Below are 23,738 nucleotides of genomic sequence, written 5' to 3' on the forward strand. Positions count from 1 at the left end.
TGAGTATTAGGCTTACTGTTATATCTCCCCACGCCACTGCAAACATTGAGGGATTAAAAATAAATCCTTATAAATAAAACAGAAACACTGGTTTAGGTTTTATCAAAATATTAAAAGTATTGTATAGTGAATTAGGCTTTAGGTGACACCATTATAACTAGCTTTAGCAGACCTAGGTCAAGCAAGAAATAAACTGCCCAGTCGGTAGCTTCTTATTCTGTGAACATGGATATTATTAAATGCTTCAATGATCTGGATGCTAGATTATCAGGAAAATTTGCTAATGTCCTGGTAAGGCTCTCCTCAAAGAAAAGATAACATCACTATATAGGTTAATTAAACATAGTTCAGTTGATTAGGGAGGTTTGTTTTGTTTTGCATACTCTTATTTTGCCCTCACCAAGATGCAGATGCTTATTTTCAATCACAGGTACACAGTATAAATTTTGTTCTGTTTTGTAAGCTCTAAATATTATTTAATTCAGAGACATAGCTTGTAGGTTAATTATGCTATTAATTTACTATATTTGTAAATAATTATTAATGATAATTATAACACTAAATAACAAATAAAAATGAGGATCCTTATTGTGTTGAGATACACTGTTTTCTTAGATTGAGGGAGATGAATAATCTAATGTAATTTTACAAAAATAAAATGTTGGAAGGAAATTAAAAAGACTTAAACCCAGCTCTTCTAGTTGTCAGTTTTGTTCAGTAGAAGGATGAATGTTATAAATTGAAATCCAAAATGATTTTGCAGTTCAAATTGAAACATGGCAAAAAGAAAGACATGAAGACATGTGACTTGACAAATGGAAAGAAATTATTTTATTTTGAGAAAGATTGAGATCTCAGAGACTAAGCTCTAAGTCTACTTACCTATTTGCCAATCTACTAATCAATTGATTGATCAATTTATCATCTATGCAATGGAAAAAGAAGGTGTACTTTATAGATAGAACTAGGAAAAAGAGGAAATAATTGAGTCTTACTTGTTAGGAAGATCACTGAAACTAATAAATAAATAAAAACCTAAGGACAAAAACAAAACAAAGTGATCTCAGACGCCCAATCAATTAATGCCTCCAGAGGAACTGGGACTCCCCAGATCTATAACAAGGACTCTTTCTTAAGCTGTCAATCAGAAATCAATTATAAAAGCAATTGAGAAACATTTTAATGATTAAATTAGCTACAAGATGATTCAACATTTGGATGAGTTTGAGCGAAGAAGAGCTGATAAAATTAGTGTGTAATACTTTTAGAATCATTAAATGCATATTAAAGTAATAGAGTTACTATGAGGCCTGGCCAGGGAAATTTAAATAAATTGTAAACAAAGGCATGTTGTTGTTGTTGTTTAGTCACAAATTCATGTCCAACTCTTTTGTGACCCCATGGACTGTATAGCCTGCCAGGTTTCTCTGTCCATGAGATTCCCCAGGCAAGAACACTGGAGTGGGTGACTATTTCCTTCTCCAAAATAAAGGCACAGAGATATGAAAAAAGAAAAAAATAAAAATCAAGTGTTCATGAGAGAGAAGATGATTTGAATTTACTTTAATGACATATGTTTTTGAGAAAGTCAAAGCTCATTATTTTTATATGTCTCATGACAGTAGACTCTGCAAGACAGAATCTGGAGAAGACAGAAGGTAAAGATTGGACATAAAAGCAAAAGAAGGAGGGTCTCTAGATCCAGTAAAAAGCGTATGTGGGATGTGTAAGGAAAGGTTAAAATATGAAACGGTTTGAAATGATAAACATATAGTTGGATTTATAGTAACTGATGGGGGTAAATATTATAATCATAGATAATTATTTGAGGAATAGATGTATAAAGAAACCATGTTTTGGGTGAAAATTCAATAGCTGGGACTTCCCTGGCTATCTAGTGGTTAGGACTTCACTTTCCAAGGCAGGGGGTGTGGGGTCAATACCTAGTTGGGGAGATAAGATCTCACAAGACTTGCAGCCAAAAAATCATAAAACAGAAGCAATATTGTAATATTCAATAAAGTATTTAAAAATGATCCATGTCAAAAAATCTTAAAAAAATTCAACAGCTGAGGGACAGCAAATTTGAGGGATGACATGTCACAGATGATTTGTCTTCTAGTGGTATACATTAATGTAACATCACTAGTTGTTTCATTTCAACAATTTGTGTGGAGATCCTCCAATTGAGACAAAAATAATTCATGCATTTGAAAAATTACAGAAAAGAAAGCAGAATCTGCAAGTATGAAGACAAGCAACTAAAAACATATTAAGATTACTCTGAGAACAAAGGAGAACAGGATATAATGTCTGTGCATAATGCATGACAATACACTTTGCTTACAGTGTTTTCTGTTATAAATATTGAATATTCTACTTGGAATGAGGAAAGGAGACAAACCCTATATATTTGCTGTTGTTCAGTCGCTAAGTCATGTTCGACTCTTAGCAACCCCAGGGAATACAGTACATCAGACTTCCTCATCCTCCACTATCTCCTGGAATTTGTTCGAGTTCATGTTCATTGAATTGGTGATGCTGTCTAACCATGTCATCCTGTAGACAGAGAAATCCAAATATTCAGATTCAAAGGTAATATGTTAAGTGGTTATAAATATGTGGGATGAGTATTAAAGCAAAAGGGGAGTCCAGAAAATGGGAAGCTGGTGGAGGTGGGTGCCACCAGTTTGTATATGTTGCAAAAAGATTTCAAATGCTGCCATCTGAGAATAGAGGGTATATGCTTATATAGAACTATCTCCTCCAAAATCACATGGCAAGCTTAGTATCCCAATTAATGTCTTCATATAAAGAAGCTGAAAAAGATAATGATCTCTCTTTAGTAATTTTTTTTTTTCCTCTTTAGCTTCTTTTTCAAGACTCTACCATAATTCTGGATATGCAAACAGTGGAGATTTATCTTATATTCTATATTTAGTTCAAGAAAAATTATCTTGGAATGACTGTATGACTTGAACATTATAGATGTGTGTAGTATTATGATAATCATGTAGACATACTTATGACTCCTGATGATTTAAGGAAATTTGGAATAAGCAGAAAGATTACTAGGTATCTCCAAAGAAAGAATATACATTACTGGGTATAGCCTTCTAGGTTATCCATTCTGGCCATTAAATTCCTCTGAGCTATTTCACAATTGTTTAAATCACAGGTAAGTTATAGCAATGGAAAATTAATTTTGTCTGTAGGTATTCAAAAGTATCCTGATTGGCAGTGGGAAACCCTTTTCTCATCCTGAAAGGCCATTTTTACATCCATTTACGTGTTTATTTCAATATTTCTGACCTATAAACATATTTGTTCTTTGGATTATCCTTTGGACTAGTTGCAATTACTAACCAGTTCTCACATCAGTGTGAATAAAATAAAAACTTTAATTTATTCATCTTGAGAATCCTGGTTTTATCCTGGTTTTATCCTCTTTTAATGTTAAATCCATTAATAGGCTGTTTCGAAAAAGAAGACAAGACAGGATTGGGTTACAATTGGATTAATTCAAATCTGGAGCATTCATAGAAGCCAACTTTATTCTACTGGGAAGAAAATACAGGAAAGTGGAACAAGGAGCTGAGTCTTCATTTGTTAAGATATATTGGTGGGAACTGAACAAACAAATAGGGAAAATGTTTGGCTTTTAATATCTTTGAATTTTAGCTTAAGGGTATGTTATTTTACTTTGTTTTTTCTGTGGAAATTGAATAATGTGAGTCTGATAGTGTTCAAATTTGAGCTTTTGTTCATTATATACTTGAGTTCATTGTATAATCTCTGGTGAGTTACACTGAACAACAGGGTTGGTATAATTTGAAACATAACTGACCTGTGATACAATATAAGTTGACAGAATTTGGATCTTTCTTAGGGCATAAACTAATTCTGTAGTAATTGTCACAGAGAAATCCCAAGGGCCATTGTTAGAAACCACAGGAATGGCCTTATGGAGACTCAAGTTTATAATTAATACCATACTTGGCTATTGAGATAAAGAGACAAAAACATGGAGATTATTGGAGGGTGAAGAATGGATATTCTACTTTTACCCTCATGTTTCTACCAAGCAGCAGTTCTCAGGATGTGGTTCCCTAGGCAACAAAATCCCATCATTCAAAAACTTGTTAGAAATTCAAATGTGGAACCCCCACTCCAGACTCACAGAATCAAGGTCACAACGTTGGAACCCAGAAATCTCTATTCTAACTAATCTTCGGGATGGTGCTAATACACTCAATTCTGAGAAGCTCTGCTACAGACATCTCTAGCATCTTTCATCAGAATGTCTTGCTCATGTATAATATTCATTGTCATTGTTTCTAGCTTATGAAGTTATTACAATAAGAGATGGTGTGTATATTAAATGCTTAGTACAATGAAGCACATAATAAGCACTCAATAAGGTTGCTCAGAAAGGGAGAATACTGGAATTAGTATAGTACACGGTCTTTTCTTCCCTCTTCTGGGTAATAAGAGTAGCTAAAATAATTTGAGAGATCTTGATGCTATTAGAAAAGACCCTGATGCTGGGAAAGATTGAAGGAAGGAGGAAAAAGGGATGACAGAGGATGAGATGATTGGATGGACCGACTGGATGGACATGAGTTTGAGCAAGCTCCCAGAGTTGGTGATGGACAGGGAAGCCTGGCGTGCTGCTGTCCATGGGGTCGCAAAGAGTCGGACACCACTGAGCAACTAACTGAACTGAGGCCCTGTTTTGCTGGTTGGCAGAATTAACTAGGGGTATCCAAGGGGGCGCTAGTGGGAATGAATCCACCTGCCAAAGCAGGCAATACAAGAGACATGTGTTCAATCCCCGAGTCAGGAAGATCCCCTGGGTAAGGAAATGGCAACCCACTCAAGTATTCTTACCTAGGAAATCCAATAGACAGAGGAGCCTGGCAGGTTACAGTCCATGGGGTCTCAAAGAGTTGGACACTACCGAGTGACTGATTACCATCACCCACAGGATTAACTGAGAGTTTCCCTGTTGGCTCAGCAGTAAAGAATCTGCCTGCCAATGCTGGAGACTTGGGTTTGATCTCTGGGTCCGGAAGATCCTCTGGAGAAGAAAAAGGCAACCAAGTCCAACATTCTTGCCTGGATAGAGGAGCCTGGTGGGCTATAGTCCATGGGGTCAAAAAAATAACTCCAGCAACAGGGTTAATTAAAAGGGCACACACAGTCCATCCCTTGGCTGTACAGTCCCTTGAGTGTGCCCGCACCAAGTCACAATGAACACCTGCATTTCCTCTCTCCCTATGGTAAGCAAACTAAGTTATTTCCTTCTACTTTCCACATTTTCTAGTGATAATAAAATAAAGCAGGTGTTTCAGGATGTATAGACCTGGTTTTCATTTGAAGGGAATGTAGAATGCTTACATCTTGGCTTCAAGTCCAAAGCAGTCTCACTAATTCAACTCTACTGAAGAGCTGTAGATGCTGGGGGTTGCTAGATCCTTGCCTGTCCCATTTAGCAAATATTTCCCAATCTATCTCAGATATTGCCTACGTGTCTGATACATTCTGAACATTTTACAAGGGTGCTAAATCAATGAATTAAGCTTTTGGAAAAAATGGTTTTAAATGTAAAAGAACTGGGAGAATTCTGCATCCCTGAATTTTTCTTAAAGAAGCTGCTAGAGGATGAGCTTCGCCAAAAAGCTTCAACCTTCAGCAAAAAGACTGATGGTAAACACTTTAACATATATGTGTAGACCCAAGACTAAAATGAAAGTGGAAATGAGAGCAAGTGAATACATAAATAAAATAATGGAGGTGCTAATAAAATATATTTATTTAATAAATCAATTTCAACCTTCACATATACTGTAAGATGCTTAGTATCTATAATTTAAAATTCTGCAGGGACTTTCATGGTTATCAGACAGTTAAGATTTCCACTAAATAGGGCATGGGTTTGAATCCTGGATGGGAACGAAGATACCTCATGCCCTGTGATATGACCAAAAAATAACAAGTGAGCAAATAAAATAATGAAAAAAAATTGCAGGGAGAGAGATAAAATCCCCCATGTCAGAAATATCTTTAAGGATAAAATTATCCACTAACTGTGACATTTGGACATTCTTTTAAATTTTGCATATACTGTAAGAACAGAGCTCATATCTATTATTTTTGCTTTAGATAGTTATCTTTCAGAACTATTAAATATAAGGACAATGTAAATATTTATTTACCTTCATCTCCTAAGATCATGGCATCTGGTCCCATCACTTCATGGGAAATAGATGGGGAAACAGTGGAAACAGTGTCAGACTGTATTTTTTTGGGCTCCAAAATCACTGCAGATGGTGATTGCAGCCATGAAATTAAAAGACGCTTGCCCCTTGGAAGGAAAGTTATGACCAATCTAGACGGCATATTCAAAAGCAGAGACATTACTTTGCCAACAAAGGTCTGTCTAGTTAAGGTTATGGTTTTTCCAGTAGTCATGTATGGATGTGAGAGTTGAACTGTGAAGAAGGCTGAGCACCAAAGAATTGATGCTTTTAAACAGTGGTGTTGGAAAATTCTTGAGAGTCCCTTGGACTGCAAGGAGATCCAACCAGTCCATTCTAAAGATCGGTCCTGAGTGTTCTTTGGAAGGAATGATGCTAAAGCTAAAACTCCAATACTTTGGCCACCTAATGCAAAGAGTTGACTCATTGGAAAAGACCCTGATGCTGGGAGGGATTGGGGGCAGGAGGAGAAGGGGGTGACAGAGGATGGCTGGATGGCATCACTGACTCAATGGACCTGAGTCTGAGTGAACTCTGAGAGTTGGTAATGGACAGGGAGGCCTGGCATGCTGCAATTTATGGGGTCGCAAACAGTCAGACACGACTGAGCGACTGAGCTGAACTGAACTGAACTGATGCCATTTTTGAAGAATGCAATGGTACCCCACTCCAGTACTCTTGCCTGGAAAGTCCCATGGATGGAGGAGCCTGGTAGGCTGCAATCCATGGGGTCGTTAAGAGTCGGACATGACTGAGTGACTTCACTTTCACTTTTCACTTTCATTCATTGGAGAAGGAAATGGCAACTCACTCTAGTGTTCTTGCCTGGGGAATCCTAGGGACGGGGGAGCCTAGTGGGCTGCCATCTATGGGGTCGCACAGAGTCGGACACGACTGAAGCAACTTAGCAGCAGCAGCAGTATGCCATTTAAAACAACTTGATTTCCTTAGGTAGATCCAAGTTGTTTTAAATATATTACTTTCACCTGAAGAATCCTTTAACATTTTTTAGTTGAGGTTGATTGGCAGTTAGTTGTCTATTTTTCTTTATATGAAAAATCCCCATTTCTCCTTTATTATTTTAAAGTTATTTTCAACTATTATGGAATTCTGATTGATAGTTGCTTTTTTTAATACTTTAAATATTTAATTTTCTTCAGGCTTGCCCCTGGTTTTTTATTAGCCACGTATTATAACTATTTTTTATTTATATGCCATTTTTTCTGATTGATACAATTTTTTGTTTATATCTGGTTTTCATCAGCATCAATAATATACGTTAAAGGGTATGTGTGTGTATGTGTATGTGTGTGTGTGTTTGCATTTTTGTTAGCATTTTTCATATTCTGGTGACCTATGAGTGCCTCTGATATGTGGTCTGCTATTTATCATTAATTTTGGACAATTTTCAAACAGTATCTTCTAAAATATTTATTCTCTTCTTATTTCCCTGACTTTTTTTTCTAGATTCCATCATCTAAAAATGAACCCAACTGCATTAAAAATCATTGACATAATCACAGTTAAGAATATCAAACAGAAAATGACTCATCTAAGTAAATTTGAACAGGGAATTTTGACTATATACTGGAAAGTTAAAAGCAAAAAGTAAAAAATACTACATTTAGCAAATATCTTTTTCAAAAGATTAAACATGCTAACAACTTCGAAGACATTTAACATAAAATATAAAGTTTTCCAGGATTGAGTAAATTAGGAAATACCTGAAGAAATGAGAGGTTTCTTATGTTGCATGAAGGAATTTAAAACATAGAGATTAGAATAAACCCTATGGAATTAGACTGGATTCAGAGATAACGATGTGAAATCATACCTTGTATATAATGTGTTGTTTAGTTTCTAAGTCATGTCCAAATCTTTTGCAACCCCATGGATGTAGCCCACCAGGCTCCTCTGTTCATATGTATTGAGTTGCCATTTCCTTCTCCAGGGGATCTTCCTGAACCAGGGATTGAACCCCCATCCCCTGAACTGGCAGGGACTCTTTACCATTGAGCCATCAGTGAAGGACCTTATATATACAGATAAACATATAAATAGATTCAGTTATATGTATGCATATCTGCTTAGAGGGCTTAGAGGCAAAACATACATACACAGAAGGTAATGAGAATATCTAATGTTCATATCTTATTTTCTAAATATTACTGACTAATTTGGGTTTCTCAGATAGCTCAGTGGTAAAGAATTCATCTGCCAATGCAGAAGCCCCAGGAGACACAGGTTCAATCACTGGGTTGGGAAGATATGCTGGAGGAGGAAATGAAAACTCACTCCAGTATTCTTGCCTGGAAAATCCCATGGACAGAAGATCCTGGTGGCCTATAGTCCATAGGGTAGCAAAGAGTTAGACATGACTAAGAGCATACACACAAATATAAAGATTGCTTGGCAGGGAAAACACAGATGATCCTGGAATATTTTGTAGTAATGGAAAGTAAGAAATGCTCAGAATATGGTATTATGCCAATAGGCAACGATTTGAAGGGGCCTCCCATGGACAAGTCTGAGATAATGTAAACAAAATACACATGATTTCATTCTAATATAAATAGAACAAAATAAATATCCATATTAGTATGAATAAATAAGCTGAGATAATGAAACTCTTACTAGTAACAATTTGATTTCACAAATACAGAAAGAATATCAGAAATAGAAAAAGTAAGGAGCTTGTTGGCCTCAGTCCATAGGGTCACAAAGAGTCAGACATGACTGAAGTGACTTAGCATGCATGCATGCACAGCAATAATTATTTTTAAGACAAGATCTTCACTGTATTCTAAAATTGGTGATAAAAAATATAATAGGAGTATATTTGCATAGGCATGAAATATCTTCACACAACATACTTAAAAATACAGGGAAAAATAGTAACTGTACAGAGGAGAAAATTGACACACATCACCTTAACCAAATTACTAAAGCTCTCATCACCAATAATAATGCATATTAATGTTATGTGCCTTCCGGTGTGATGTACTGAGAAGGTTATACCTCAGAGTATCACATGGTAGCATTTCTGCTAAAAACACATTACCTTAATTTTTTCAAGATGAAAAAAATATCAGTCAAACCCAAATTGTGGGACATTCAACAAAATAATTGGACAATATTCTTAAAAATTTTTCTTGCCGTGAATAAAAAAGAGGAAATGCCATAGACTAGGAAAGACCAAAGAAACATGACAATATCAGAAACATGAAATATCAGAAATGGACTGCAATCTCCAAAATATATAAGCTGCTCATGCAGCTCAATATCAGTAAAACAAGAAACTCAGTTAAAAAATCGGCAGAAGAATGGATACATGTATATATATATAGCTGAGTCCCTGTGCTGTTCATTTGAAACTGCCACAACATGGTTAACTGGCTATGCTGCTGCTGCTAAGTTGCTTCAGTCGTGTCCGACTCTGTGTGACCCCACAGACGGCAGCCCACCAGGCTCCCTGTCCCTGGGATTCTCCAGGCAAGAACACTGGAGTGGGTTGCCATTTCCTTATCCAATGCATGAAGGTGAAAAGTGAAAGTGAAGTCGCTCAGTCGTGTCCGACTCTCAGCCACCCCATGGACTGCAGCACACCAGGCTCCTCCATCCATGGGATTTTCCAGGCAAGAGTACTGGAGTAGGGTGCCATTGCCTTCTCCGGTTAACTGGCTATACCCAACACAAAATAAAAAGTTTAAAGTTAAAAAAAATGGGCAGAAGACCTAAACAAACATTTCTCCCAAGAAGACGTACAGATGGCCAATGAATACATGAAAATATGCTCAACATTGCTCATTACTAGAGAAATGCAAATCAAAACTACAATGAGGTATCACCTCAGACTAGTCAGAATGGTTATTGTCAAAAAACCTACAAACAATAAATGCTAGACAGGACGTAAAGAAAAGAGAACTCTCTTGCACTGTTGGTAGGAATATAAATTGATACAGCTACTACGGAGAATAGTATGGAGATTCCTTAACAAGCTAGGAAGAAAACTACCATATGACCCAGCAATCTCACTACTGGGCATATACCCTGAGAAAACCATAATTCAAAAGGACATGTGCACCCCAATGTTCATTGCAGCACTGTCTTTACGATAGCCAGGATATGGAAGCAATCTAGATGTCCATCAACAGATGAATGGATCAAGTTGTGGTACAAATATATGCAGTGGAATATTATGCATCCATAAAAAGGAATAAATTTGAGTCCTTGGTAGTCAGCTGGATGAACCTAGAGTCTGTTATTTAGAGTGAAGTCAGAAAGAGAAAAACAAATATATATTAATTCATATATACAGAATCTAGAAGAATGGTACTGATGAACCTATTTGCAGGGCAGTAATAGAGATGTGTTATGCCCAAGTCGTGAAATCTCCTGATGACCACCAGGGAGCCGATATCAGATGCAAAGGCAAGAGAGTTTTTATTACCAAGCTCGAGCTGGGGCTCCCACTGTTGCCGACGCAGTGGCTAAGGAGAGGAGCCCTGAACTCTGGGTTACATTGCTTATATAGGGTATTCTCACGTGAAAAATTCGAAAAACTGGAGTTTCCGGGTTGAGAGACATCTAATTGGTTACCTTCTGTGGAAGGGTTAGGTCTGATTGGTTTTCATTTCCCGGGCTGGCCACGGGTTCTGCTTGGTTCCCATTTCCTGGGCTTAATTCGAATTTCCTGGGCAGGTCATAAGTCCCAAATGTAAAGTCAGAAGATCCTGATCTGGGATGTGATTGGCTCGCAGGTGGTGGGGTGAGGTCAGGGGATTTCCAAAGACTCTTTCCTCAGAACTCTAAAATGGAGTCTTTTTTTTTTTTTTTGGCAAAATGAGGTGGCTTCAGCTCTTCATTCCCCCCTTCTCAAGGACCCAGGACAGACCCAATCATGGGTCTGTAACCAGCTCTATATTTTCTTCCGCTAAGGGGGCCGCTGGCAGAGCTGTATATTGGGACCTGAGCACCATAAGCTGCACAGTGTTGATGCGGCTCTTGATGAAGGTCATTAACTTGTTCAATAAACACGGCCCAAAGGTGAGTAGCAAAAGTAAGATAATCAGAGGCCCTGTATACCCCAGACGAGTCCCAGTGTCCATCTTATGTCCCTCTGTCCTTCAGAAGTGAAGGAGACTTTGACGAGGTCACAATCAGGGCAATTACCGGTAAATCACTTGTTCCACATGTCTGAGGTGACAGGATTTACAAAAGTCATCGTGACCAGGTCCGATGGCCTGGCCACACTCCATTTCCACCAGCCATCATTTGAAGTCACATATTCCCATGCCTTACAGTGACAACTCTGCATGCCGCCACAATTCTTTATCCGGTCTCTTTTGTGCCCTGGACATGCATAGAAATCCACTTTCCGCAGATAAGTGCATGCCCAGGAAGTCTCCATCAATTCTTTTAGGTGGAAGTATAAGTCGGGCCACCATGTATTTACAGGGTGTGTGGCAGTCATGTGGTTCAGCACCTCGTATGTCTCTCCATTTCGTAGTTTCCAGGTTACTTTAAAAGGTTGGTGTGGATTTTGGTCCTGGGCCGCACCTAAAGCCTTCCAGCCCAGGAGGGAGAGCACCAGGAGTAGCCAGGTAGCCATTTTACCATTTTACCTATTTTGTTGTCTTCGCAGTTTTAGCTTGAGCGGGTTAGTTTTGTCCAATTCGGCCTTCCACTGGGGGAGGAACTCTTCTCATAAGGCGAATGGGTCTGCAGGCCGTGTGTGGGTGTAGTGGACCCAAGCAGAGATGCCGTCAACTTTGAGAGCAGTTGGTGTTGTCAAGACGACAAGGAAGGGTCCCTTCCACCTAGGCTCTAGGGTCTCTTGGTGATGACGGCGCACGTATACCCAGTCTCCTGGCCGGTAGCGGTGAGGTTCAGGTGGAGGGCCTGATTCATATAGCACTTTGAGCCTCTTCCACGTGTCCCTGTGGGAGTATTGTAAGGACCGGAGACAAAAAAGCAACTTCTGATCATCTATTTCTTTTAACACTTCTGCCTTTAGGTTAGGGATTATTGGGGGAGATATCCCATACATGATTTCAAAAGGGGTGAGTCCCAGTTGGTAGGGTGAGTTCCACACCCAGTACAGGGCAAAGGGGAGGAGAGCCACCCAATCCCCAGTCTCAGCAACTAGTTTTGTTAATGTCTCTTTAAGCGTCCTATTCATCCTTTCCACTTGCCCTGAGCTCTGGGGCCTTTAGGTACAGTGCAGCTTCCATCTAGCCCCCAAAGCCCAGGCTACCCCCTGGCTTACCTGAGACATGAAGGCTGGCCCATTATCTGACCCCATCTGTGCCGGAAACCCAAACCGTGGCAAGATGTCTTCAATCAGCTTTTTGGCCGCCACCTGTGCTGTTTCTCTCTTGGTGGGGAAAGCTTCTACCCACCCTGAGAAGGTATCTATGAACACCAACAGGTATTTGTATCCATATTTACCTGGTTTTACTTCAGTGAAGTCCACCTCCCAGTAAGCTTCTGGTCTTGTCCCCCGTTCTCTAATTCCTTGGTCGGCTGGATGAGGGACAGTGTTCGCAAGCTGGCAGGCTTTGCAGTTTGATACGATGTCTCCTATTATCGTCCTGACATCTTTCACGGTGATCTTGGCATGTCTGATCAGGTCTTGCATCTTGTGGGTTCCCAGGTGAGTGGCACGATGCATTTTTAGTAATACTTGTTTTCCTAGTTCTTCTGGGAGGATTAGAGAGCTGTCTGCTGCTCTCCCCCGCCCGGCCAGGCTTTTTATCCAGTCTAAGTCTCTTGTGCTAGTTTTTTAGGAAGCCATAATGCTGAGAGGAGAGCTTTTATTTCTTCTTTGTTTTTAATCGTCTTATCCTCAGCTGTGAGGAGTCCCCTCTCTCTGTAGATGGCCCCGTGTATGTGGGCAGTAGCAAAGGCGTATCGGCTATTGGTGATGATGTTAAGTTTTTTTGTCCTTTCCCAACTGAAGGGCTTTTGTTAGGGCGATTAGTTCAGCCCTTTGAGCTTAAGTACCCGGAGGTAGTGCTTCCGCCCACACAATTTGCGTTTCCGTGGTTACGGCCGTTTCCAAGGTCCCAAATGTTGCATCAGCACCCCTTTTGCTACTCCTTGTTTTTCATCCACATACAGGAGAAAGGGTTTTGTGACGTCAGGCAACCCTAGGGCGGGGGCTGACAGCAGAGCTGTTTTAATAGTTTTGAAGGCGGCCTCCATCTGTTCTGTCCAGCTGAAAGGGGTGGTAGTTTTGGTGGCTTCATATAAGGGTTTAGCCAATTCCGCATAGTTTGGAATCCAAAGATGGCAGAAGCCGGCAGACCCCAAGAATTCTCTCACCCTTCGATGTGAGTCTGGGGTTGGTATTTTGAGTACCGTCTCCTTTCGTGCCTCTGACAGCCACCTCTGCCCTTCTTTTAACACATACCCTAAGTAGGTGACCTCTGGTTGGCATATCTGAGCCTTTTTGGCTGAGGCTCGGTACCCTAATTTTCCAAGGGTCTGCAATAGTTCTCGGGTGCCCATGAGGCTAGTCTGTTGGTCTTTTGCTGCAATTAACAGGTCATCTACGTATTACAACAAGGTTAGTTGGGGGTGCTGTTGTCTAAACTCACCCAGGTCTTCATGGAGGGCCTCATCGAAGATGGTGGGAGAATTTTTAAATCCCTGTGGCAGTCGCGTCCAGGTCAGCTGTCCATTGATCCCCTCTTCCAGGTCAGACCACTCAAAGGCGAAAAGCTCCTGGCTCTTGGGCACCAGGGATAGACTAAAGAAAGCGTCTTTTAGATCTAGGACCATATACCAGTGATGATCTGGCAGGAGCGAGCTCGAGGTTGTATGGGTTTGGCACCATAGAATAAATATCTAGAACTCCGTGGTTAACTTCCCGCAGGTCCTGTACTGTCTGATAGTCATGAGAATTTGGTTTTTTAACAGAGAGCAGGGGAGTGTTCCACGCTGACTGACAGAGTCTCAAGATTTTCTGGGCTAGGAGCCTGAGGATGTGGGGGATGATTCCCTGTCGGGCCTCTAAGGTCATAGGATATTGTCTGACTCCGACGGGATTGGCTCCTGGCTTGAGATCTATACATATAGGAGGGCGGTGCCTAGCCAAGCTGGTTCCCCCTGTCTCGGCCCACGCTTCAGGGAATTCATCTAGCCACTCCTGGATGTCCGTTTGGGGAAGGGTCGGTTTTTGGTGCAGCCTATATTCATCCTCTAATTGAATTGTCAGTACTTGAATCGGCCTGCCCGCCTGATCAAGTATTTTAGTTTCTCCTGGGAGGAAGTGAATTTGAGCTCCCATCTTGGTTAACAAGTCTCTTCCCAACAGTGGGAAGGGGCATTCCGGGATGACCATAAAGGAGTGGGATACCCAGTGCATGCCCAAATCCACCGATCTTCAGGTAGTCCATTGATATTGTTTCATCCCAGTGGCCCCCTGCACCCATGAAGTCTTTCTGGCCAGTTTCCCTTGGGGCTCCAGCAAAACCGAATATTGAGCCCCTGTGTCAACAAGGAAGTCAATTGGGGTCCCCTCCACTCTTAGGGTTACCCTGGGTTTGGGGAGGGGAGCTGAACCCCATCTCCCCTAGTAGCTCAGTTCATCAACGGCCAGGATAGGGGTCTTTCATGGTCCCTTCTTTTTCTTAGGGCGTTCTTTGGCCCAGTGTCCTTCCTCCTTACAATAGGTGCATTGGTTCTTTCCTAATGCTGGTTGCGTACGGGGGCGGCTCTTACCTTCAGCCGCTAGGCGGTGCAGCTGGCGCTCCCTTTCTCCCGAATCAGGAACTGTTGCCGCTAGCAGGATGCACGCCATATTGTGGGTCTGGCGGTCTGCTGCCTTAGCTTGTTTTTCCTCTGGGGTCTCTTGAGTATTGTAGACCCTTTCTGCCACTGTTATTAAGTCCTGGATACTCTTTTCTCCCAGGCGTTCTAGTTTTTGTAACTTTTTCCTGATGTCTGGAGCCGCCTGGTTGACAAAATGCATTATCAAAGCAGCCTGAGTGCCTTCTGCTTCTGAGTCCTTGGGGGTGTATTGTCTAAAGGCCTCCATCAGTCTTTCCAGATAAGCAGCTGGACTCTCAGTGGGGCCTTGTTGAACATCTCCTACTCTAGCTAGGTTAGTGGGTTTCTGTGCAGCTGCCTTGAGCCCCCCCAACAGAGTCTGGTGGTAAACTCTGAGCCTCTCCTTACCTTGTGCCATATTGTAATCCCAGTCAGGTCGCAATAAAGGAAAAGAAGTCTTAATTTAATCTATATTAGTGGTGTGTTCTCCATTTGCCCATGGGACCCTTTTATGGGCCTCATTCTGTATTCTCTCTCTCTCTTCCGTGGTGAAGAGAGTCTGGAGCAGCTGTTGACAGTTGTCCCAGGTGGGCTGATGAGTAAAAAGCACAGTCTCTAGAAGGTTAGTTAGATCTCTAGGGTTATCAGAGAACTTAGCATTCTGTGACCTCCAGTTATATAGGTCACTGGTAGAGAAGGGCCAGTATTGATGAGGTTGGTTCCCTTCCTCGTGGGGGGGACCAGCCACTCGTAAAGGGAGGGCAACAGTTGAGTCTACTGGCCCCACCAGAGACATGGCTTGCCTATGGCGAGTATTTTGTGTGGGCCCCCTTCTGATGCGTCAGCCCTAGGTGGAGGGATAGCAGGGGCCTGCAGTGGCTCGAGGGTTGGTAAGAGGGTGGGAAGAGAAGTTCTTCCTCTGTTCCCCCTTGTAAAATGGGGTACAGCGGCACCATTGGTTCAGGTTCCTTGGGATCTTTCAGGTTCTTTCCTACACATGTCACCAGCACCTGCATGGTGGAGAATCCCTGTTGAGGCAAGAAAGGTTTTACCCATGGAGAGGGGCGCAATATGAGATCTTCCCACACCATGACATAGGGAACTTGGTCAGGGTGTCTGCTCTGCGGTCGAAAGATGATGTCTCGGACTCGGTGCACAGTTTCCAAGTCAAAGGTGCCCTCTGGGGGCCATCCCACGTGGAAGGTTGGCCATTCTGCACTGCAAAAAGTGATTAATTTATCTTTCTTAATTTCCACACTGAGGTCATGTGCGCGCATCTTGACCTCCTTAAAATGGTCAGTGATCAGGGATAGAGGGGTAGGGTTAGATTGACTTTGCCCCACCGTTCCTAGATCAGTCAGATGTTGGTAAATTAACACAGACAGTACAGATAGCCACACAGACAGACAGAGACAGAAGATACAGACCTCCGGGAGTCCGGAGACAAAACTGAAAGTAAGACGACGGCCTCCGGCCGTTCAGTGGGAGCGAACCGCTATCGTCTATAGAGAACAGGGTCACTCTGCCTCCTCCGAAGGGGCTGGGAACGTCTCCCAACGACCTGCACCAGTGAACCGCTGGCGTGTCCACCTGAGTCATATACCGGCTTCAGAAAATAGGCCTTATCAGAAACAAAGAGACAGAGAAGAGCTTACCGGCTGTGGATAACTCTCTGGATCGGTTTCCCTGCGGGGCCGAGGGGAGATCCCAGACAAGCCCCCAAATGTTATGCCCAAGTCGTGAAATCTCCCAATGACCACCAGGGAGCCAATATCCAATGCAAAAGCAAGAGAGTTTTTATTACCAAGCTCGAGCTGGGGCTGCCAGCTTACCGACGCAGCAGCTAAGGAGAGGAACCCCAAACTCTGGGTTACATTGCTTATATAGTGTATTCTTGCATGAAAAATTTGAAAAACGGAAGTTTCCAGGTTGGGAGACGTCTAATTGGTTACCTTCTGTGGAAGGGTTAGGTCTGATTGGTTTTCATTTCCCGGGCTGGCCATGGGTTCTGATTGGTTCCCATTTCCCGGGCTTAATTCGAATTTCCCTGGCAGGTCATAAGTCCTGAACGTAAAGTCAGGAGATCCTGATCTGGGATCTGATTGGCTCACAGGTGGTGGGGTGAGGTCAGGGGATTTCCAAAGACTCTTTCCTCAGAACTCTAAAATGGAGTCTTTTTTTTTTTTGGCAAAATGGGGTGGCTTAGGCTCTTCAGATGGAAACATACAGAATGGACTTGTGGACACAGTGGGGGAAGGAAAGGGGGGGCAAATTGAGAGAGAAGCATTAATGTATATATATATACACACACACACTACCATGTGTTAAAATGGATAGCTAGAGAGAAATAGCTACATAGAACAGGGAATACTGCTTGGTGCTCTGTGATGACCTAGAAGGGTGGAATGGGATATATGTATATGCATAGCTGATTCATGTTGTTGTACAGCAGAAACCAAACAACACTGCAAACGAATTATCCTCCAACTAAAACACACACACACACACACAAAGACTACAAAAACCTTGTGTATTCCCTGTGCACCATCTGAAAAAAAAAAAGGAAAAAAAAAAGAAATGCAAACAATCCCTTTTTAAATCACATCAAGGAAAAAAACTTACTTAGGACTAAACCTCATCAAGCAGGTGAAAGTCTTATATGCTGAGAACTATGAAACATTAATAAAGGAAATTGAAGATGTTTCAAAGAAATGGAAAGATACCCACTCTTTTGGATTGGAAAACTTAATGCTGTTAAAAATGGCTAAAATTCTCATAGCAGTGTACATATTTAAGGTGAATCCTATCAAATTACCCAAGACACTTTTCACTGAAGTAGAATGAATAATCCTAAAATGTATATGGAACTACAGAAGAGCCAGAATTGCCATAGCAACCTGGAGGTGCAATATTGCAAAGCTACATTGCCAAACTATATCAATCAAAATAGCATTTGTTATTGGCACAAAAATAGACATATGCATCAATGGAACAGAATAGAGAGCCCAGAAATAAACCCACAAACCTATGGTCAATTAATCTTTGACAGTGGAGAAAAGGATATTCAATGGGGAAAAGACAATCTCTTCAGCAAGTGATACTGGTAAAGTTGGATAGTCTCATGCAAATCAATGAAGACTAGAACACACCCTTACACCATACACAAAAGTAAGTTCAAAATGGTTTAAAGACTTAGCCCACAAGGCTCCTCTGTCCTTAAGATTCTCCAGGCAAGAATACTGGAGTGGGCTGCCATTCCCTTCTCCAGAGGATCTTTCTGACCCAGGGATTGAACCCAAGTCTTCTGCACTGCAGACAGCTTCTTCACCATCTGAGCCATCAGAGGAGCCCTGAATATAAGACAGAACACCATAAAACTTCTAAAGGAGAACATAGGCAAAATATCCTCTGACATAAATTGTACCAATGTTTTCTTAGGTCATTCTCCCAAGGCAACAGAATAAAAACAACAGTAAACAAATGGGACCTAATCAAACGTAAAAGCTTTTGTACAGCAAAGAAAACCATCAACAAAAGGAAAAGACAACCTATAGACTGACAGAAAATATTTGCAAATAATGTGACCAACAAAGCCTTCATTTCCAAATTATGCAAACAGCTCATACAACTCTTCAGGGAACCTTCCCAACCCAGGGATTGAACTCAGGTCTCCTGCATTGCAGGCAGATTCGTTACTGACTGAGCCAGCAGGGAAGCCCAACCACCACCATACAGCTCAAACACACACATACACACAAATAGAACAAAAAAGCTAGTAAAGTGTTTTCACCAGAGAAATCATAACATTAGATTTATATATATCTTTGGAAGTGTTGGTGGAATTAAAAAAAAAACAAACAAAAAACAAAAAATAAACAAAAAAAAAAAACAAAGAAGAGTTTAAAAGCTATAACACATTGGAACTCACCTAGAGGTCATCACTTGTCTCAGGCTTTATAGGAAAACACTGAAGGCTGACAAAAGTCTCAACTTTATGACAGAATGAAGCTGGTAAATCTTAGTGTTACTCACTGGTTCAGAGACGATATTACTGAACCAGGATCCTTTTGCCCAATAAACAGCAAGACAGGATCCTGAAAACTGGCATCCCAAAGGTAAAGGGCTATCTATAAATAAAGAATAAGAAGGAAGATGTTCTAATGCTTATGATACGTAGGGAGTGTGGGAAACTTGGGGTCCATGGGGAAAGGTGATTGGGAAAGGTGTGCAATCATGGCTCTGCACAGACATAACTAATCTGTAGGCTTCTGCATGTTCAATTTCAATCTTAACCAGTTTAGCTCAGACTAGACACTGCTGACTCCAAATCTCTAAAAAAAACAACTCAGGTTATCGTTTAGGACATTATCGTTTAGGACACCTGCCTCTTAGAAGACCTGCAAGTCTTTTGTAGCAATAATTAAAACGAGCTTGATTAGTGAAGCCAGGTTAAGTGAATTTGACTAATAATTACCCACAGTTTCAACAATGTGAAGCTCTGGGCACTCAGAAGGGGCCGTCACTGCCACCAATTTTATTTGTCCACATCCTTAAAAGCAAGATAGTACTCAAAAGATTTATTTCAGCCTATGAGTGAGTCTGTATAAACTGTCACCAGAAAGCCCTTCTGTCCCTTCTACCTTCCAAATCTCACTTGAGTGCTTCTTAATTGAAGGCTCTAAATAGGAAAACTATGTAGAAGTGATTCTATAAAATTTAGTTCCAGAATCCCCATGAATGGAGATGAGAGTTCACAATGGATAATCAAGTTAAAGTTTGTTAATATTTTAAAATAGATCCATTTGCCTATCATGATGCATATAATCTAGTTATTTTGTACTTAATGCTGTTTATACTAATATCACAGCCCAGAGATTGATAAACACTAGCTTAATGAGTGAAATTATCTAATTATGCAGAAACAAATTTCAATATGGCTTTAGTCTCCATAAATTAGTATTTGACCTTATAAAACTCTAAGATAAGAAAGGTCTAGGTTTCTTTGTCAAAATGTGGCCCTAAGAGGATAGCTGCTTGTGCTGATAACAGAAATGAAGGAGAAGGGGCAACAGAACAGGGGAAAAAAGTGGAAAGCAAGGAAGAGAAAAAGGAAGAAGACAAAGAAGAAGAGGAAGAAGCCAAATGCTGATTAAATGCTTTACCCATTCTCATCCAAAGATATTTCATCTGTGTGCTTTTTGCTTTTAAATAATTTAAGAATTGAAAAGTCAGTCCCTGTTGCTATGTCTGTGACATCAATAAAAACACCACTCAGTTCTGAAGAAATGTGATTCATGAAATTGTATAAGTAAGATCTCCAGAAAAATGCAAACATTTCCCATCACATTGAGGATAGAAATTTAGCTAAGTTGGAAACTCAGGTAACTTGTTAATATAGGACTTGAGAAAGTTTCTCATATGGCTCATAATAAAACTTTTAAATACTGTATTGGCATTTTTCTTTCTGGCTTGCTTCGCTCTGTATAATCAGCTCCAGTTTCATCCACCTCATTAGAACTGATTCAAATGTATTCCTTTTAATGGCTGAGTAATACTCCATGGTGTATATGTACCATAGCTTTCTTATCCATTCATTTGTTGATGTGTGGCAAAATCAATATTGTAAAGTAATTAAACTCCAATTAAAATAAATAAACTTATTTAAAAAATAAAATTAAATAAAAGAGAACCAAAGGCTTCTACAGAAATGTTTGTGACACATTAGGCAATAAATTCACTAATGTGATTAAGGAATAAAGATGTTTGCTCTATTGGTCATTATGAGAATTTTATGAAACATTTTTCTCTTTTGAATGTGAAGTTAGCAGGTAAAATAACTTCATATTTAGTTTCTTGCAATGTAGTTCCTCACAACCTAAAGATGGTTTCGATTTGACCAGATGTGAAAACATACTGAAGCAAAAAAAAAAAAGAGGCCAAATTTAGACAAACTCTAATGTGTTTGTGAAAGGTTTACTGTTGTGTCAGCTTTGTTCTATCAACCTGTGAATAAAAGTACTTTTAATGAAGAAATAGAAACATGTTGGCCATATTTTAACAGTTCAATGAAAAGGTAATGCTGCATTAATTTTATAGGTGGATTTTACCAGGGCAAAAATAAATCTATTTTCCTTGGGTGATTATCAGTTACTCTTTCTCACTCCATTTTCTCATGCTCTAGATATTATTGTCCTTCAATAAGATTTGTGTTTTCATATTTTCATAGGTTTATTTCTCTCCAAGAAATGTTTACATTCCTTTCATTTGAGTATCTCACATAAAAGATGGTTGAAAGTATATTTGTTAATTTTTTTACTCCTTCTAAAATTTATCACCTAACTGAAGAAACAGCACCTAGTGTTCAGTAAAATACATTAGCAAGTCACCTCATCTGGTTTAAATAATTAAGTTAAAGTAAAAGAAGTTAAGAAATAGTTGTACATAATTTGCATTTAACATAATTTTCTATAGGGGAAACAGTGTTTTATTGTAAGAAATTAAATTTATTTTGTGTCCAAGTATTTCTAAGACCCAAGAGATTTCTCTTAATATTTTTAACTAAATATGAACAATATTTATTGAGTAGCCATGATATTCTTAGAACTGTCATTAATTTATTACTTAAACTATGTCATGCAATCATTAAAACCATACTGACTTCTATTTACAAATAATGTAACAGGCATAGTGCTGTAAATAACTAGTTAGAGTTTGATGACTGTCATCTTCCAAAAAAAAAAAAAAAAAGACCACCAGTAAACTACTGACTAATCAAATTTAACTCTTACTTAACTTAGCTTTTTTAAAGGAGAAGAAAACATCATAATTGGGGAACATTTGTAATGTCATAATTTAGGGTTGGTAGGCACAGCAAGAATCTGCCTGCAATGAGGAAGACATGGGTTTGATCCCTGGGTTGAGAAGATCCCCTGAAGAAGCGAATGGCAACCCACTCCAGTATTCTTGTCAGGAGAATTCCATGGACAGAGGTAACCAGCAGACTACAGTCCATAGGGTAGCAAAGAGTCAGACAGGACTGAGAGACTAAAACTTTCACTTATTATTTCAGACACCAGCAAACTGAGACCCTAAAAAGAATATATGTAAGTAAAATGTTCTATGAAAAGTAAGCTGTTTTCCCAAATGAGCAAAATATTTGTTCAGATAAATTGCTTTGCAGTCATTTTTCAGCTTAACTGCCTTCTTGTCAAGAAATCCCTAGAAAAAATTACTGGCCTCTACCCAATCCCAATAATTAAGCTATGTGCAGAGAGCTTATTTCATATAGGGAGCATCTTGGAAATAAAATTATTAATGAAAATAATAATACTATGATATATCTTCATTATTTCTGCTTTAAATATTGGAGAAGTGTTAGGACTTCGTAAAATATAAACCTAAAAGACAAAGAATATAATTCTTAAGTTATGCTTTTGAAAAATAGCTCAAAAGACAAAAAGCAACTGTGTGGTATGGAAGTCATGAACTAAAGGTTGACTTTTTGCAATAAGGAGTTCATGATCTGAGCCACAGTCAGTTCCCAGTCTCGTTTTTGCTGATTGTATAGAGCTTCATTAACTTTGGCTGCAAAGAATATAATCAATCTGATTTTGGTATTGACCATCTAGTGATATCCATGTGTAGAGTCAACTCTTGTGTTGTTGGAAGAGGGTATTTGCTATGACCAGTGCATTCTCTAAGTGAAACTGTTAGCTTTTGCCCTGCTAAAGTTTGCTCTTGGCAGAACTATGTTGGCCTTTGCAGAAGACATTAGGAAGAGGTTGCAAGAATACACAGAACTATACAAAAAAGATCTTCATGACCCAGATTACCACGATAGTGGGATCACTCATCTAGGGCCAGACATCCTGGAATGTGAAGTCAAGTGGGCCTTAAGAAGCATCACTAGAAACAAAGCTAGTAGACGGAATGGAATTCCAGTTGAACTCTTTCAAATCTTAAAAGATGATGCTGTTACAGTGCTGCGCTCAATATGCCAGCAAATTGGTAAAACTCAGCAGTGGCCACAGGACTGGAAAAGGTCAGTTTTCATTCCAGTCCCAAAGAAAGGCAATGCCAGACTGTTCAAACTACCACGCAATTGGACTCATTTTGCACGCTAACAACATAATGCTCAAAATTCTCCAAGCCAGGTTTCAACAGTACATGAACCGTGAACTTCCAGATGTTCAAACTAGATTTAGAAAAGGCCGAGGAACCAGAGACCATATTGCCAACATGCATTGGATCATAGGGAAGACAAGAGAGTTCCAGAAAAGCATCTACTTCTGCTTTATTGATTACGTGAAAGCCTTTGACTGTGTGGATCACAACAAAGAGATGGGAAATACCAGACCACCTGACCTGCCTTCTAAGAAATCTGTATACAGGTCAAAAAGCAACAGTTAGAACCAGACATGGAACAACAGATTGGTTCTGAAAGAGATGGGAATACCAGACCACCTGACCTGCTTTCTAAGAAATCTATATACAGGTCAAAAAGCAACAGTTAGAACCAGACATGGAACAACAGATTGGTTCTAATTTGGGAAAGGAGTACATCAAGGGTGTATATTGTCACCCTTATTTAACTTATTTAACTTATATGCAGAGTATATCATGTGAAATGCTGGACTGGATGAACCACAAGCTGGAATCAAGTTGCCAGGAGAAATATCAATAACCTCAGATATGCAGATGATA

At 39.9% G+C, this 23,738-nt stretch overlaps 1 protein-coding gene across 1 annotated transcript; it reads right to left on the reverse strand.

Moving 5' to 3' along the window:
• Positions 1–13,820: 13,820 nt before the first annotated feature.
• On the reverse strand, positions 13,821–15,453 carry LOC128047520 (uncharacterized). The gene is given in 3 exon segments (XM_052639743.1): positions 13,821–14,076; positions 14,078–14,753; positions 14,988–15,453. Coding segments are annotated over 3 exon segments (1,398 nt in total).
• Between the last annotated feature and the right edge of the window lie 8,285 nt (positions 15,454–23,738).

Source organism: Budorcas taxicolor, chromosome 5 (genome assembly GCF_023091745.1).
Source record: "Budorcas taxicolor isolate Tak-1 chromosome 5, Takin1.1, whole genome shotgun sequence".
Lineage (NCBI taxonomy): Eukaryota > Metazoa > Chordata > Mammalia > Artiodactyla > Bovidae > Budorcas > Budorcas taxicolor.